At 35.7% G+C, this 19,487-nt stretch overlaps 1 protein-coding gene across 2 annotated transcripts in view; it reads right to left on the bottom strand.

Moving 5' to 3' along the window:
• Window positions 1-10,969: 10,969 nt before the first annotated feature.
• Window positions 10,970-19,487, bottom strand: part of CDH12 (cadherin 12) — a 150,739-nt gene continuing 142,221 nt past the window's right edge. For both annotated transcript variants that reach the window (XM_062499222.1, XM_062499309.1), the window contains 2 exons: window positions 14,969-15,220; window positions 10,970-11,466 (listed from right to left, as the gene is read on the bottom strand). In XM_062499222.1, the coding sequence (XP_062355206.1) occupies window positions 10,970-11,466; window positions 14,969-15,220 (749 nt within the window). The remainder of the gene's footprint in view (window positions 11,467-14,968; window positions 15,221-19,487) is intronic.

Below are 19,487 nucleotides of genomic sequence, written 5' to 3'. Positions count from 1 at the left end.
TGAATAAAAAATAATAACATAATAAAATATACATATTTTCAGTGAAAACTTGTTCCATACACCAGAACACACTTTTCAAATCCCAATAGGCATTACAGTTCAGGAGTATTTTCAGGAGAGTTCAAGGTGTTACATTACTGTAAAAAAATGCAAGACATCCAAAGTCACGCATTCAAAACACATCATATGGCAAAAATATATACAAAAAAATAGTATTAAAAATGTTTGAACCTCTAAGTAGTTATGCAGAATATCTATATATCCCATCATATACAGTGAAAAAAGTGTTTTGATATCTCATTTAAATTTGTTTACTGTTTTTGCATGGATATACTGTTTGTTCTAAATTTTACTTCTCAAGGTCTTGGAACATTGCAGGAGAAAGGCTGGAAAATTTCATCTGCTTTTTTCTTTAATATTATGTGCAATAGTCTCTTCTACAAGTTTTTTTCTCTTTTCACAAATAGAACAAAGTTCTTCAGTTATGTTAAATATTTCAAGATAAATTTTCAGTATGTGCAGTGCAGATGAAAAGAAGAGCTGTTGCACACTTAGAAAAATGTTTTTACTTTCTTTTAATGGATGGTTCCAGAAAGCAATTCTAGGCCTAGTCTAGAGAAAATTCAAATTGATAATTCAAGATTAGGTGTGTCTAGGTGACTCGGAGCAGCCAATGCATGAAATGAACACTAAGGGGGAAATAGATTGTACCAGGCTAGATCTTTCTGTGATACAAAATCAGCCATATAGACGTTTTCTAACACAGTTTTGCATATTAGAAATTGAGCATTCTTTATTGGAGTTCATTTTTCACTCTGGGGATCCTTCTTCTAATTGAGTGCCCCAGAAACAAGTGAATGGAGTTTTTATCATGCACACTGATTACATATTCATTAGTCAACGCCTCTTACTTGATGTAAATGCATTAATTTATTTTACATAGTCACACCCCTTGTCAGAAGTTCTTGCATGGTCTTTTGGGATCTTCTCTGGTGATCTTCAGTGTCCAGTATCATAATATTTGAATGGTCAATGGGCCATTCATTGACCCCAGTTCCTGAGTAAGATCAATACTGTTGTTTTGTATGACTCCTGCTTTGTCAGCCTAGAAGAGCTGAGCTGGCATCCTGTTTTCTTAAGTTACATCCTTTATCTATTTTTCCATGCCTGTGTTGTTCTGTTTTACTGTCCTTATCACCTGGAGCATTTTCAATCCCAGTCCTAAGAAACATCCAAAGACAAGCCTGTAGTTATTCGTGATTGCGTCCAATCTTATAAAATAGACATTCGAGTCTTCATGATGGAGGAATCAAAAATCCTGGAAAAAATACAATAAATGAAATTTGATTATTTCTCCACATGGGGTAGAAGAGTTTGCCAAGGATTTGAGCCTGTAAAAGATAAATATTAGCTGTGGGAGAATAATCCAGAGGACAGAGTGTTTTGCTTGTGGGCCTAACCTCTCCTATTCAACACATTGGTTATGTTTTATGGGTTTGACCTGCTAAATTATCTACCCCTTTGCACACAATTTTTATATAGTTTCAGCAGAGAGTGTGAGGGGCACAATGATGGCCTGAATATGCTATTGTGAGAAGCAAGATACTTTACTTGGTGCAACCTTTGGAGTGCTTTAAAATTGGGCTCTTTGTTTGTGTGCATGCTTCTACTGGTGAACCACTGCATGGGAGAGAGGGGAATTTCTTGTCATTGTCAAGTTTAGTTTTTTCTTCTGTTTTGATTGATTTCTGCAAGTGACTTTTGCAGCCTGTGTGATAAACTAAGGTTGTGGTAAATAGGATTTCAACTGATGATTTAGAAAAGGGAGGGTTTCCTCCTGCATTTCAGCAGGATGTAGATATGTTAGCCCTGTCACTGGATTTTTACGTTACCTGAAAATTCTCCATGGAAAAGTTACCCTGGTTAGTAAAGAAAGCCTATGGGCAACTTCTCCTCTGACAACATGAAACAATATTGAGACAAAAAAATACTCTCCAGAGCATGTTTTCAATCATGTGCAAATGAAGTCATATACAGTATGTAGATGTCTGGGAGAAGTTTCAGATTAGTTGTTCTTCATCACCCCTTTGGAGGCTGTGCTGGGTCTAGCTGGGATGGAAATAGTTTTCCTCATAGCAACCCTTTGCACCTATGAGCAAAGCAGCACTGATAAACACAAATCTTCTGGCTATTGTTGAGCAGTCAAGGTTTTACTTGACCCACTCTGCCACTGGTTGGGATGCACAAGAGTTTGGGAAGAGACACAGACAGACCAGATTACCCCAGGTGACCAAACAGATATTACATACCATATGGTGTCATGCTCAGCAATAAAGCTGGAAGGGAAGGTTTTTCTTGGAGGCATGTTTTGTTTTTAGACTGGCTGAGCATTGGTCTCCATGTAGGAGGAGGAGCTGAGTTCCTCACTTGGCTTTGTTGTATGTTTATGTCACCCCTATCCTCTTTCTTTCACTTTTTAAACTGTCTTTAACTTGTTCCATGACCTATCTGGCTTTCCTCTGCCTATTCTGTCCCCCAGCCCATGGGGGTGGTGAATGAGTGAGTGACTATATGGTGCTTAGCTACTGTCTGGGGCTAATCCTCCACAGAGGCTCTGTCACATGCAGAATAAAGGGCAGATTTCTGTCTACAGAGAAAATAAGATGCATGATGGAGCCTGGCCAGCTCAGAGACTGCAAACAAAAGGGAGAGATCAACTTTGCTTTACAATAATTTTTCCATGTTGCACAGTTTTATTTAATCCTGCAATGCTTTAGTGCAAATGCATGCATGATCTTTGAATTACAGAACAGCATTGGAGGCCGTTTATAAGGAAATGTTTTGCCTTACAGTCCTTTGCAGATCATTTCAACGGGAAGAACTGTCATGCTTAGATTTTCCCACATACTTAAGTTTCCTCTCCTGCTCATTATTTGAAATGGAGATCTCACTCTGCTCCCGGCAAAAGTTTTCTAGAGCAATTACCCAGAGGAGTTGTTAAGTCAACAAACTGTTTCACTAAATCTGAACCCTGGGAGAGCATTCTCTTCTCCATAACCATCAAGAGAGAGCTCAAGCACTGCTGCCAGCTTGGGTAACAAAGCACTATCTTCCAGATAGGCAGCAATTCAGGTAGACCAGAATCTGTCTTTGAACATATCTGGTCAGCAAATTGCTTCATTGAATCATTCTTCTGAATTTACCGCACTCTCTTGACTACATAGGATATTAAGCATTTTCAATCATATCATTTGGATCAAGCACAAAAACTAATGTGTGTGATATAAAACTTCAATTTAAATAAAAAGAATTGCAATCATAAAAATTAGTCCTAGAAATAAAAATGCAGCACTTACCAACTGTGGGACAGCATTACTAGAAACAATAATCATTCATTGTTGAGTTAAATTCATCAAACCTGAAAAAAGATAAGCTGAATTTCTGCTCTCAAATTTCTCCTTTTATGAACTGAAGATTAATATCTTGCTTTACTACATTTGAAACATTTGTATTTCATTTGTCACTGACAAATCCCCCTTCATTTAATAGAATAATTTTTTTCCTAATTTAAGACTAAGAAACAAAATTAAGCTAAGAAATATTTGCTTGCTATTTGTATATAAAAAAGGATGCTAAATACACATAGCCATAAATTAAGAGGACATAACAACTCCAGAGTCCTTCATCTCCTATTCTTTGTATCTCCTTCCCTTCACAGAGAAGAGGTGTTTTACATACTGTAATAGAACAGGAGAAAATATGCTACAGGTTTTGATACTGCATTTAGTTTTATCTTTTTTATATTCATTGTCTCATTTTATGCCTATGCAAATTGGCAGAACATTAAGTTGATGTTTGTTCATTCTGAAACATCTTATGCAAACCCACATTCTAGTTCTGCACCTGTCCTCCTTGTCCTGTACTTTTTGGTCAGATGTTTCTAGCGTGAAAATTCATCTGTAGTCATTTATGCAGTAAGATGCATGACTGGGAACATGATGAATACACAAGGGGAATAAAAATCCAACTTCAAAGTAATCCAAACAACCTAAAGCAGCAGGGGCTGAAGGCAAGGAGAGCATTTGAATAACATCAAATGTATCATCTGACTTCACTTACTGCTCTACAAAAATGAACTCCAAAGACAAAATTAAAAATATAAAATTAAAAATATAAAATTAAAAATACAACTATTTACTGCAGTCATGTGACCAAATAATATAAGACAAGTTTTTAAGGCATATTTATTTGTGATCCCTCTTAATATGATTTCATTTCCTCACCATACACCTTTTTGTGTATGCTTCTTGAATTGTCCTTTTTGACAGAGGCATACAGTAGAAAAACATGCATTTGAGTATAAATGCAGAATGTTCAACATTTGAAAACAATAAATCACCTCTAACATTACAACACATAACAGGAGAGCAGTAGCCTGCATTCCAAAAGAGTGGACTAATATTGGGCCCTTTCCTAGTCAGTCACTTCATTCTCCCCTCTCTTTTCCAGGTGTTCTTGGAACACAGGGAAGTAACCAAGACAGTTAAGAAAGTGAAACACATGCAAAAGAGGACATGTATTGTAAAAGTTATTTTCTTTATGCAGTAATGAATTATTTTTTTTTTTAATATAGACTAAGCCAAACTGTGTCATCAGCCCTAAGAGCAATCAGTGCTCCTGTTAAAGACAAAGGAGTATAAGATCTACATAAGGTGAGTAGAATTGAAGGAAATGCAGCAATTACAATGATTAAAATCTGAGGGAAATAATCAAATATGCATACATATAAGCATGTGGTATGCAATAAATAAGAAAAACTGGTTTTATCTATGAAACCTGGAAAATTAGAACCGAGGGAATGTTGATATCAAGATCAAGTAAATTTACAATAAAATCATAATAAGAAAATAAGTTAGTCAAACTTGAGTAGCAAACTTTTATGCAGCACTGGCAAAAGCTGAGATCCCAGCAAAACACCAAGAAACCAACAGTTTATGCGACTTCCCAGATGCTAATCAAACAGTATTCAAGAACACATTCAGCCAGATGCAATTCCTATGCATTAAGCAACCCACAAACTATCCGGTTTTCAGGACTTTGTCCAGCCTCTTTTTCTGAGCCTCCATGACTCTCTCAGCTAGTCATCATGTGAAGAACCACATCAATTTTTTTTATTTTTTTTTTACTTTCACCCTTATATCATGTGGTGACTCTTATTTCTTGTACTGGAAATTACAGTAAATAATTTATCCCTCTCTACCCTGTCCTCATTGCTAGTAACTGTATAAATTGCTACTCTATTCCTTCACTCCTACCTCAGATGTCCCACTGAAAAAAGTCTTAGTTGCTATGGATGGAGATTTGAGAAACCTGATCTAGTGGAAGGTGCCCCTGCTCATGTCAGGGAGCCCGGAACTAGACGGTCTTTAAGGTCCCTTTCCAACACAAACGATTGTGATTCTGTGATTCTACTCTGCTTATGAAGTTAGGTTCCTAGAGCTATTGAGCTTACTAGAGCGAAGGAGTATAGGTATGACTTTATCACAAGTCACAGAATGGATGAGCCTGGAAGATACCTCTGGAGATTATCTAGTCCAGATTCCCTGCTTTCAGCAGGGTCAATTACAGCAGGTTTCTCAGGAAAAGATCCAGTTGGGTTTTGAAGATCTCCAAGGTTTGATACATGACAACTTCTCTGGGCAACATGATCAGCTTTTCAACAGCCTGACAGTAAAACACCTTTTTTCTTGCATTTTAATGGAATTTAGTGCATTTCAATTTGAGTCCATTAAGTCTTGGGCACCACTGAGAAACAACTTGCCCTAGCCTGTTTACTTCCATCCATCAGGTATTTATACACATTGATAAGATTTCCTTGAGCCCCAGGAAGCAATTTGATTGCAAAAAACAGAAATGAAAGTAAGATATTTTAAAAATTACATGGGGATTTTAGTTGAAAATTAAGTTGAATAAAAGAAGCCTATGACTTAAATAAATTGGTTTAAAAAAACTCCAAAGGCCCACCAAAAAAATCCAGGAACTTATCTTAGTTTTGCTTAAAATAACAATGTTTGCTGGCATTCTGACACCTTATCTGATTCCTGATTTAAATAAGAACAGAAAAAGATTTGGGTTATTATGGATTTTCCATTGCAAAAAGGTTGTGAATGAGTATAGCATAAAATTTGATTTTCGTTCACACTTAAATGTCACCTCAGTAGGGTTATTATTTGGGGTCATTTCATTATTTTCTTTCATGAAATTTTTCAAAGCTCAGATATGTTTTTATACACACAGAATTTGAATGTCTACGCTAATAACAATCATAATAATAAAAAGTAATGTGTAAAAACAGTACAACCTCAAATCTCAACAAGTAAAATGCAATCATTAATATAATATTAAATGCCTTTAACCTGGTGAATCATTACCTTTTCTTCCTGTATTCATTCAGTAGAGATCTGTTATTCCATAGCAACACAGTCTTAATAACTCTCATATCAATAACAGAGGTAAACCTAGTATGGATATAGCATCTGCAAAACCAAATTTTTTGTCAGTGTAAAGGATAGGCTGTGTTTATGTGGATATGGAAATCTTATTGTTAAGGCAAGAATATTTTTAATGTAATTTTTAGAACAATATTATTAGTAAATTATTGAGTCATTTATTGGTCTTTGCTTCATAATGAACTGTGGTTCCAAAACCTAGAGTAAATGGTCAGTAACTGTGATTGTATTTTGAACAGTGAAATTTAGCCAATATATAAAATAAGTAAAAATCATGAAAGTATAAATTATTCAGCCATATCTTTGTGCAGGAGACATAATCTACTGCCATTGCTTTCCAAATCCTTGCTCTTTGACTAACTGTCATTTTTGCAGATCTGTGTTACAAGAATAGCAGTAATTTCAGATTTTTGTTGTAGAGGTTTTAAATCCAAATGTTAACAATCTTTTCTATTTTGACTCCATAGAGAAATTGTATGAACTTCCTTAAGTATTGACACCTTCAGTTTTCTTGAGAGGGCAGGGAATTTTTTTTCTTTCTTCCCTGAAATTTCTGTTATACATTTGTCTTCAATTCTTTATGTCTATGATGTAAGTTTAATAGTTGACTTTCCTTAGGTACTTCAACTTTTAGCTGAGTGTTTTACACTTATCTGTTTATTCCAGCACCAATAGCGTATGTCATAAATATTTAATATAAAAAGTGGAATTCTTTATGCCAGTGAATCGTTTTGTATCCAGTGCTGGAATCCTCAGTTTAGGAAGGACACTGAGATGCTTGAGCACATCCAGAGGAGTCAACAAGGCTGGTGAGGGGCTTGGAACACAAACCCTGTGAGGAACGACTGAGGGAGCTGGGGTTGTTTAGCTGGAGAAAAGGAGACTCAGAGGTGACCTCCTCACTCTCTACAACTCCCTGAAAGGTGTTTGTAGTCAGGTGGGGTTGGTCTCATTCACCAGGCAGCAACTGACAGAACAAGAAGATGCAGTCTCAAGCTGTGTCAAGGAAAATACAGGTTGGATATTAGGAAAAAGTTTTTCACTGAAAGAATGATAAAGTACTGGATTTTTTTGCCAGGGGAGGTGCACATCCCTGGATGTGTTTAAAAAAAGACTGGATGTGGCACTTGGTGCCACAGTCTAGCTGAGGTGTTAGGGCATGGGTTGGACTCGATGATCTTGAAGGTCTCTTCCAGTGTAATCATTCTGTGAATTCTGTGAAGTATCTCAGTTAGTTCATATGCAGAAAGTGTTTTACAGAGCGTTATGATTTGTGAGGAGTGCACTGTTGGGACATTTGAGAAGACGCCAAATGTGTATGCACTAGTACCCTATTTTTGGAAATTAAAACAAAAACATCTCTCAATTCTATGCCTTTTATACAGTTTGTTGGCTTCTTGACACTGTGACAACATTTGAGATTTTTGCAGAGAGGCATCCACTTTGACATCTTGACTATTCAAGGGTTTGTAGAGATTTTTTTTTAAGATATAATGTGTAAAACCAGAAGTTATTAACTGATACAATTTACATGTGCACTGGGGTTCCCTAATCCTACTGACTTCATGTCATCTCAGATTCCTTGGCATTTTAATTCTTGTAAATTTCATATTTCTCTAATTATATTTTAAAAAGTAAGATATTAAAAACCTGACAAGCATCTTCTAGAAAGGGTGTGAAAGAACATGGAATTAAACATGAATTTCCCAAATCCCAGGTTATGAATAAATGAAAAGCAAATCCTTTCCTTAGTTTTGTAGAACTGTTTACAAAATAATCCCCCAATTATATTAAATTTGTTTGATCACTCTTCAAAAATTTTAATTATGTATTTTTAGGACAATTTTGTTACTAGCTACATATTATGGCTTTTCTTGTTCTAAAATTTTCCTGGATATTTGTTAATTATGTCATAGCAACATCTCAGCTACAAATATTTTAAATGTAAAAAATATACATTTGATGTTCAATTTGGTATTAATTTAACATACAGCCATACATACGCTGTCACATATGGAATATGTGTAGCAGTATGTTAAAGATCACATTTTCTGTCTACCCATTTTGGAAGTCAGGCTCACATACAGACTGTCCAGCTTATAACAAATGCTTACCTATTCAAGATGGCTAATGTTCAGCCAGTATGGGCTACAAATACAGAGAATTTCCTGGGGAGAAAAGTCAAACACTGCCATGTTTTCCATGGTGTCAGAAAGTCAAATACTACCCTCACTTATGTTGATTTTGCTAGTGAAAGGCATATAAAGGACTAACACAGTTGCTAAGAGCAGAGTTTGGCTACAGGACTGCACCTCTGAAAATTAGTTGAGTCAGATTTTTGTTTGAATTGTGGCAACAGGGTAGGTAGCATTGCCATCCACATGCTATGTGAGGAAGCTTTGCTAATTAGGTGTTACTCTTGTATGAATCAAGTCTCAGTAGTGACTAGTAGAAAATATTTTTTTTCCAGTGCTCTGGTTTAGGCCCATTGTGCAGTATCAAGTTGTTTTTGACATACTGTCTAGATGTGTGCAAATTTAAAACCTAATTTTCCACATAAAAATTTCTATGCTGTGAAATGCATTCCATCACTTCATGTGCTTACCTGTCCTTTGAGGAGAGAGCTTTTATACGTTTAGTCTATCTTTAGGCAATGTAGGATACTTTTCATTAAAACAATAAAGCCCACAAAATTTCCACGTTGCCATATGCTGTGTCTCTTCCTCAGCATGCTGCTGGTAGAAGCTATGACAACTGTGCTTTTGATGCAGCCCTGTCCAACTGTATTGAATGGTCCAAGACTAATTTATAATATGCACCTTTCAAAGTGTCATTGAGAGATTAATTTATATAATGCTGACAAATCTTTACATTTCCCCCAGAGGGTAAAGGGAAACTTGTGCACATTAATACCAGACTTGTGAGCAAAGTATATCTGATACTTATTAATTCTTTACCTATACAAAAGTTAAACTATAGACCTGAGGTGAAGAAAAGACTCCTGGTTCAAGTAGGACACAGGCTGACCTTGGCAGTATCATTAATCATGAGTAGAGCTCAAATAGATTGTACAGCACTGCAGAGACTTGGGAAGGAGAATATAAGGATATATGCACTTTGGGGGCCATAAACTGTTGTCTTAAAAAATGTCTATGTCTTAGATCATCAGAAAAAAAGTAATGTAAAATAGTTTTGCAAGACATCTTCCAAGATATAATGCCTTGTGCATATCTGAACTTCTGTCATCTGCACAGCTACATTTAGGCATGAGTATGTACGCAGAGAGTGGAAAAAAACTGCTGGAATTTTATATTTATTCTGTTTCTGTTTAAATTTTGTCAAGAACAAAATTAAGAAAATGTCCAACCTCAAAAGGTTTTCTAAAATGTTTCCTGTGGGTGTGGCAGTGAAATACAGTGATATTCTGAACTGCAGCAGATGATCAATGGTAAAATAATTATATTTATAATATATATGCTTATGGTGCCTACAGAGTAACCATTTAACTGCAAAGAAAAGTGATGTGGAGTTCTTTACATGTGCTTTAGTGATGTTTACAATGGAAAAGGTGTCTTGGTACTAAAGATACAATAATAGACTAAAAACCTTCTCCATTATTACCTTCTAATAATAGTCTCATTTCAAAAGAAGAGGGAGAGACAAGGGAAATTTCCTTCACTTCAAGGAATAGTTGCTTTCATCTTTTTATTATATTGGAAAAATGTAGAATTTGTATGAACATTTTAAATATTCATTGGTGTATGCTAAGATCTTTTCCTTTTTAATTTGGGCTTTACATCTTCAGAGTGAGCAATAGCATTTTAAATTTAAATTTTCAGTGAAACTTTGAAAGAGGAAATATGATGTGTCAACATACTGTTTTCTTTAAAAAAGGGACAACAAACATAACCCCCAAACACAATGTACACAACCCCCTCCTCCCCCACAGTTCTAGTCATTAGATACTCCAGGAAGTGATGTTATTTTTTTTTTTCTAAGAGAAGTCAGCATGTTGCTATTGCTTCTTGTCTTAAAGTTTGTATTTGATTTACCATTCAGTTTTGTAACACCATCACAGCAGACAGTTTACCACTTAAATGATAAAAATTTCAATAGGCACTTTAGTGGAATTACGAAAAAGCTACCACTCTTCCACCATGATGCCAGAAAGCTACCTTCTTTCTAAATCAGGTCAGTAAACTGCACCTTGTAGGCCTGAGCTTGTCTCAGTGTAATTCCAGAGTAACAAAATAACAACAACAAAAACCTGTGTATGTTACAGGATTTATCATTCTTTCACAAATCAAACCAAAACTGACGGTATGATAAATGTAGTAACTTGCTGGAAACAATTGCTGTCTTTTATAATCAAAGTAATTGTGTCTTATATAAAGCTTAGGTTTATCTTTTAAATTTGTTGTTGGTTTGCTTTTCTTTTTGTTCCACTGTTGTAGTTGTACTTAAGTGACTTTGTCAGGATTATAACTTTCTTCTCCAAACATATCTGCTAAGATCTTAAAGCGAGGTCCCCAGTCACTCAGATAGTCATAATCCTGATCTGCCTCTGTAGTGAGGGAGTCTATAGAGCTGAGAGACTCTGCAACAGATCCATTTCCCTCATAAGCATAGGTTGCCAAGGAGTCATAAGGGGGTGCAGATGGATCTACATCGTTTTCCTTCAGCCTTTGATTAATGAAATCTCTTATGTCTGTGTTATCTTCCGCTGGTGGTCTGTGGCGTGTAAAACGCAAGGTGTCCGGTTTTATGTCCCTGCGTATTTTGTTATCTTCAATCACTTTGGGATTCCTCAGGGCTCCTATGTCAAAAGCCTGGGTGTCCTCTTCTCCACCTCCTTCATCATCATAATGGATAACATTATCTCTGATGTCTTCTTTAGAGGTCATCAGGGTGTCCTTTTTCTTCTGCCTCCGTAGTGCTACATACAGTACCACAATGACTGTAACAAGAGACAACTGAAGTTAAGACATGTACAGAGATAATTTAGTACTCTGATGACACATCATTATATCTTTCTTTGAAAGCCACAAGCAATCAAAGGGATTTTTGTCCTTAGAAAAGAGCAGTGCTTAGCAGTGCTCTAGCCAATGAAAAATGATCTGCTCTTTGACATGAGTCTAACTTTCCTAAGTGCTTGCTGAACTGCTGGAGAAAGTATCACATAATTTTCATGCTGGCCCGCTTTGCAAGCAAATAGAATTGAAGAGGACTTCAGGTTTTTAGTTCAGAGAGACAGAGACGTGATTTGTTAAAAAATATTTTCCACAGAAAAATAAAAAAACCCTAAATTTATGCTTTGAAGACAAGAATAAAAGAACTAAACCAAAAATCCAACCCACAAAGTATTACAGGAAAAAAAAATTGAATAATAAATAATTTCAAACTTGGAATTTTTGAAATACAGAAAAAATAATCCCACTCTTTGTTTTTAGACAGTACACTTTGACCTCTTCAGGGATCAGATTCAAGAAATTATTAAAGTTCTGGAGAGAAGAGGGGTCCAGGAAAGCTGGTTGATTTCCAAGTATCATGACCTCCAAACTCAAGAGTGGTCCAACCTGAGGAGCAGGAAATCAAGAAAAGGCAGCAGGAGGCATGCATTGATTAATAAGAAGATCTTGACTAAACTCAGTGATAGAAAAAGAGGCATCTAAGCGTTGTAAACAGCAACAAGTAAGCCAGGAGGAATATACAGCGACAGTCTGAACGCACAGGAATGCGGTTAGGAAAGACAAAACCCATGTGCTGCCATCTCAGGAGGGACTCAAAGAGCAGCAAGAATGGCTTGTACAACTGAGACAGAAAAAAAGGGTAGAAAAAGTGGAGTAAATTTGGGCCCTCTGCTGAATGGGGCAGGGGAGCTCTTATTTCCAAATAACATGGAAAAGCCAACCTAAGTCAGCAGTTTCTTTGACTCTGCATTTTTTTGAAAAGTTGTAACTCAGTAATTCCATATCTCTGAGACCAGAGGGAAAGTCTGGAATAAGAAAGACATACTTATCCTTGGTGGAAGAGGATTAAGCTAGGGAATACTTGAACAAACTGGACACACAAGTGCATGAGTTATGAAGAGATACGTGAATGATGAGGAAGGTGGCTGCTATCATTGTGAGGTTATTTGTGATAACTTTTAAAAGGTCATGGGGACTTGGAGAGGTTTCTGAGAACTGGACCAAGTGTCACTCCTATCTTCAAGTAGAGCAAGAAGAATGAGCTAGGGAGCTAGCAGCCAGTCAGTCTCACCTTGATTTTTAGGAAAGTGATGGAGAAAATAATTCTGGAAACTAAGAAGGGCCATAAGAGTAACAGATATGGATTTTTGAAGGTGAAATTGTGCTTAACTCACTTTATAGCCTTCTACAATAAGGTGACTGGTTGGTGAAGGGAGAAAAGTGCAATAATTGTGACCTAATTTTAGCAAAGCTTTTGATATTATCTTTCATAAGAATCTTCTCATAAAACTTGAGAAAATGTGAACTATACAAGCAGATGGTGAGGTGGATTGCAAAGCTGCCAAACTGCCATACTGTAAAGGTTTTGAGCAACATTTCAAAGACCAAATGGATTCCAGTCACTTATAAAGTACCACAGGATTTGGTACTGGGACTACTTTTGTTTCATATTTTCATAAATAGCCCAGATGGTGGGATTGAGTGCACCCTCAGCAAGTTTTCAGGCAATAAAAAAGAGTGGTTGTGCCACTGTTCAAAGGGATCTCATCAGGCTGAGGAAATGGACCAAAAGGAACTCCATGATGTTCAACAAACAGAAATTCCAAGTCTCACACATGGAGAGGAATAACTGCATACATCAGATCCTGTTGGCCCGCTGACCTGAAAGCAGCTTGATAGATGAGGTATTGTGATCCTGGTGAACAACAAGTTCATCATGAGCCATCAATGCACCCTTGCGTCAAAGAAGATCAGCAGTATTTGGGGCTTCATTAGGAGAAACAATACTAGCAGGTTTAGTGAGATGGTCATTACCCTCTGCTCAGCTCTGTTTATGCACACTTGGAGCTCTGGGCCCAGTTCTGGGCTCCTCATTACAAGACAGACATGAAGTGAGTCCAATGTACAAAGCAGATCAGGGGATAGGAACATCTGCCACACAAGGAGAGGCTGGGAGAACCAGGTCTCTTCACTCTGGAGAAGATGCAGGGGGATCTTATCAATGTGAAAAGTACCTGAGGGATGGAAGTAAGGATAGAGCCAGGCTCTTCTGAGGGGTGACCTGTCACAGGACAAGAGGCAATGTGCACAAACTGAAACGCAGGAAATTCCATTAAAATGTAAGAAAAGAAAAGGCTTCTTTATCACCAGCATGTCCAGCAGAGGAATATGTTGCACAGGGAACTTGTGGGGTATCTATCCTGCTCTAACTGGAGTTGTGGGAAAGGAGAGGGCATTCTTGATTCAGAAAGAAACTGACATAAGTTATTTTTGTTTAGTTGTTTTTTTTTTTTTTTTGTTTTGTTTTAAATTCTTCAGAATGAGTGTATTCATGAATTGAGCTGCTACTCCATTGGAAGTGTGACAATTTGCCATTCTTGTTGCGATTTGGAAAAAAAGAAAAAGTTTCTCACAACATAATTTTTTGATGCACAGCAGAAATCCTGACTTTTACCCACTCAACTCAGAAGCTATTTATGTAACCCTGAGCCCTTAGTAATTTATTTAATTAATTTGATGCAGTGAGGTACCCCCATGTTATATTCTGTGTCAAGAGCTATTTTTGTGTATGCATTAGACTACCATGGTACCTTGGAAGCCACTAGTATCAAAAGGAGGCATAGGCCAGCATCTGTAAGACTCAGTCTAATCTCTGAAGCCCACATTGTGCCTCTGTAAGCTATGAAGTTTGGTTTATATTTCTTAAGGCTATATTACAAGTAAGATGAACTTTGGATATGCTGCATATAAGGCAGAAAAAAAAATATAAGAAAAAAATATAAATATAAGGTAAAACAAAAAACAATGCCTTATGAAATCCATGCCTGTCTGAAATAAAATTTAAAAACTTCCTGTGAAGCTTTATATGGATGTGGCCAGTAACAGCCTATGTTACAATTATTTTCTCTTCCTTCATTTCTTCATTCTCCTTCTGCTTAAGAAGACATGAAGAATTAAATAAAGGCTCTTACTATGTACTTACTGCTGTTACTGCCAGTAGGACTTGTCTGCCTTAGTAATAACCTAAATCTTTCAAGAAAGATATTTTAAATAATTTCAGAGATAAAATTATGATTTGGGTTCCACTGAAAATTGATTCTCTTCATGCAATAAGAGGCATTGCATGGATTACCAGATTCATGGTCATGATCAGTGCTTTGGGATATTCTTCTGGAAATAAACTGCCACACATTTTCCATGGCTTTTGTTAAAAACTAGGTGAAGCTAATGAATAACCAGAGTACTTTTCAGGATTTCATGAGAACTAACCTAGAAGTATAACAATACACAACAAGATTGCAATCAGAGCTCCTGTGCTGAGGCCAACTGGTAAGAAGATTGCTTCCACGTTGCAGGACTGGATGGTGCCATCAGAATCACATCTGCAAACACGGATAGTCAGAGTGTTTGTGCTGCTCTGGACAGGGTAACTGCTGTCTTCTATTACTACTGGAAGAAAGTACAGCTCTTGCTGCCTTCTGCTGTAGCCATTTCTCCTGGTTTCAATCCCAGCTGTGTTGTCTGTAAAACATGACGGTCATTAGCAGATTTTTAATGTGTACTTCATTGCATACTGTAGCTTGTATCACCTTCAGTATTAGGCTGGTATTTAGTATTTGAAAACTGGTGAATGAAATGCACTACAAAATTGCCTTGTTTTGCCATTACAGAAAGTATTGTATTCTGACTGGTACAATGGGGTTTTTTTGGCAGAGCCTTAAACATTCCTTTTCTCGTAAACCTTTTAACAGCTGAAATTTCAAAGAGGATAAAAATAACTAAAAAAGGTCCAAACAAAAGATTGCAAGTATGATTCTGAAGACTTTTCAGGTTTGTTTTTTTTTTTTTTTCTCCTGATCTCTTTACATTCCAAGCCTGTGGTCCAAAGGATTTTGATTGCATATGAATTCAGAATCATATTTCTATCAATAAATTAATTTCCTTAAAAATACAAAGTAATATTCCTGGACAGTAGGCAATAATTTTTGCTTTCCTGCCCCATTAAAAATAACTAGAAAAATGAACTGAGTACTTGAAAATCAGTATTAGTCAATACTGATTTGTCCACTTCTAGACTTTGTAATTTCTTCCCAGTTAGTTATTGCTGCTTTCCTTGAATCAAACGAAGTAGCCAGAAAATGATGTAAAGATTCAAAGAATTATATTCAAGCAGAACCAAAATTAATTTGTCAAGGTATTAATGAGACGACAGAACTAAATGAAAGTAACCTGCTGCAACTACCATTTTTCCATCTCACCCATATATTTTATTATATTTTTTACAAGATGTCATATGATGGTTTTCATGCCTTGGAGGTTTGTTATGAGCTAAAAGGATTAAGGGCTCTGAATTTCACACTCAAATACTGGTATGGAGTTCTGATTAAGGACAATAAGATGGAATCCTAAATATCCAAAATTAGATATGCTATGATTAGACACCATTGAGAAGGCTCATAGCCAAAAAAAAAAAAAATGCTTCAGACACCTCTTTTCTATCAAACTCAAATATGGACAGGTCAAGTTCAGTTACACTTAGTTTTGAAAGAGAAAAATGTTTTAGAATAGTTTGACTCAAACCAGCTTCCATCTTCAGCTTTTCCTTTCTCTCTATGATTAATCACCTGCACTGTATAAAAAGTTTAAGAATTAATTTGAAGACATTCTGTTTAATCTTATTTCTATTATTTTTCTATATTTCTATTATTATAATTATCTATATTATTTTTTCTTCTAATTGAAACACTGAAGATCACTTTAATAGCTTACAATGCAACTAAATGACTTTCCATCCTCCTTTGAGAAGAATCAATCAGATCAACCTCTTAACTCCCTGATTTTGAGCACTTTTTGTTGCTCTTTTGTGGCCCCTTTCAATTGTCCAAAGTCCTTTTGAGAATACACAGGCAGGTGTTTGAACTCTACACAGAAGAGCCGAGAAAATATGAGGTAGCTTCTGGTTCCTCAGCCTCTTGGCAATAAATTAATTTATGGGATATGTGTGAGAAAAGGAAACAGCTCTTACATGAGCAATGGAGTTTACCACATGGAAGCTGCTCTCTAGAGAGCAGAGTGAGACCAGCAAAGCAGGAAGAGGGAGATCAGCAGTCCCTCTGAAAGCAGGACAGCTCTGCCAGGGCATTGCTTCTATTAACATTATGGTTTGATCTCAGTTCTGCTGAAAGGCAGCCTTGAGCTTCTGTCTCTCACCAGTCCTTGTTAAGTTATATTCTGAAGTATGGGGCCTGGCTTCTCTTGGGTGCATTACAAGAATGTTACACCTGCTGAAGTATCAGACCACCCATGATTTCCAGTTGTATAGAATAGCATGGGGATTAGGGCTTCTTTATTTATTTTAAAAATGTAAATGCCACCATTACTTGTAAAAGCATTAATTGTACCACAGTGAACAACACGGTGTCCTCAAAAAATAGAAAAAAAATATCTTCAGAAAGTACCTGCTTGTAACTAACATAATTGCTAGCTTAAAAAAAATGGTACTTGTTTTTAAAAGGGTTTTGTAATGAAAATAAGGTTGTGTTATTGCACCTTTAAACTGTGCACAGAGTAGACCTTCCTCCACAAACAAAAGGCAGAAGATATTGCAAAACAGGGTTTCTGTTTGGACAGATTTTTTTCTAATATCTCTGCAAATCATCGATAATGAAAAAAAAAAATATGGGTTTTTATTTGTTCCTTACATTGCAACAAATAGCATTTTTTTATTTTTCCTTTGTTTCCTCCCTAATTGTTAAGAAATTATTTTAAGAATTTACATCTTGAAGGTTTCCACTTTTTATCAGAATATTGCTCTTTTTTTTAATAGAGTAGTGAAGCTTCTTAACAGATCACTGAGATCCAAAGTCATCTCAGTGTAAATATTGCTGGTTTTACAGAGAAATTTATTACAGAAAAAATATTACAGAGAAATTTAATTATCTAATAATATTTGAACAATTTCCTCACCAAGCTCACATGCAAAGCACACTTTACAAAAGCTGTAATTACTGTATAGATTTACTAAGTTTAAAGATTCTTTTGATTAATTAAATCTGTTTAAATAACCTGATAAGTCTTCTATTTAAAGCACAAGTTAGTAATTATTAAAAAAACCCAACAACAGCAACAACAAAAACCCCAGCAAAAAACCAACCTTGGTGAAGTTGAAAGATCTTTTAGAAAACAGACAAGGAAAAAAAAAAAAAAAGAAATTAAAGCCCTTACTTTAAAGAAATCTTTACAAGAAAAATAAATTAAAGGTATTTAGAAATACCTTTTAAAATAAATAAATAAATACCTATTTATGTTCTAAGACTATATAATTGTGAAGATTCTACCCATATGGGGATTGAAGTATGTTCTAGAGCAGAGTAATGCCTTAATCTTCCAAGAACAAAAGTAAGGGAACTTGGATCTGTTGTAAAGTCATTCTTCGTATTCATTGAGCTGTCTGTCTCAACAAACCTTTTTGAATGCCTTTTGATAAAATTTGGATCTACATAGTTTTGGATTTATAAGAGACTATTATTCATGTCTACAATATTATGAATTGTCTCACTATAGTCTCTATTTACAAATCCTTAAGTTTCTGGCTCATCTGTTCAATCTCTTCATCTATCTATGACACACAAAGATAAAAGTCGCTATTAAGTTTGGGAATAAACCATTTTCGTTGTATCAGCTTAACAAGAGAGCTATTAAGAGAAAAGAAGCACAGTTTGGTTTTTTTTTTCAAATTTATTCCTTCCTGAAATTTCTTCGGGTTTAATAGTTGTTATCTTGTGTTGTTGCCTTTAGTTTTCTATTGCATAATAATACCAATAGTACAGGGCCTCAAAATAATTTTAACACATTTTTTAAAAGCTAAAAAAATAAGGTTTTGCAGTTTTATTTCATTTGGTGTATTATTCATTTCTAGTACTTTTGATGGCTTGGGTCACTTAATCTGCAAGAAAGTAACCTTTACCTTACAATTGATATAATCTCAAATTTAAATTGAAAACAGCAGTTAAAAAATTAAGAATTATATACTTCTTTAGATAGCAATACTTATGACCTACATAGACAAATGCTTTGAACTTTGTTAGATGCCTTTAGGTATTCTTTCTTTGAAATGTAATGTAAGCAATTTTATATTGAAAGTTTATCACAGTTCTTTAAAAATCATCTAATAGTTCAAATACTTATTTCTTTCTTACTTGATTAAATTAGTTAGTGGTGAAAATTTGCTACAGATTATTTTGTTTCATCTGTGTCTGTTCACAAGACTTGAGGATGCTTACAGTAGAAAAAAGGTCAAAGTTATTGTCTTGGTTTGTTCTTGCCATCTAACAAAAGGGTTAAAGGTAATAAGGAAAAAAAAGATTTTCAGTTCTGACAAAAATTGGAAGAAAAATCCGGGATGTCAGCTGTATAAATCTCCAAGTTACTAAGGGTCTTGTACTTCAGCAGCACTGTCCGTATTTAGAACTCACTGTTCTGCAGGACTACGTATCCTCAAGAAAGCACAACATCTGGGTACTTTGAAAATGGTTAGCAAAGTCATTGTATTTAAACAAGACAGCAATAGTGCCTTGTTTAAAGGTATACCTGCATTGGCATATGGATTCTTCCTGAGATACTGAATGATAAAAGGAAGAAAATAAAACAGGTAGCAGTGTTTTTGAAGGCCTGTAGGGAAATCTCAGCCTTTGGTGTTCTGACAATTCCTGCCCCTAAAAATAAGAAAAGGTGCAAGACCTGAATTTATATTAATATAAATCCCAGAGAGTCTAGCAATTAGAAATGT

The sequence above is a fragment of the Cinclus cinclus genome, chromosome 1 (genome assembly GCF_963662255.1).
Source record: "Cinclus cinclus chromosome 1, bCinCin1.1, whole genome shotgun sequence".
NCBI classification, from domain to species: domain Eukaryota; kingdom Metazoa; phylum Chordata; class Aves; order Passeriformes; family Cinclidae; genus Cinclus; species Cinclus cinclus.
Note: the sequence above shows the minus strand (reverse complement) of the source record. Positions and strands in the feature narration are given on the sequence as shown.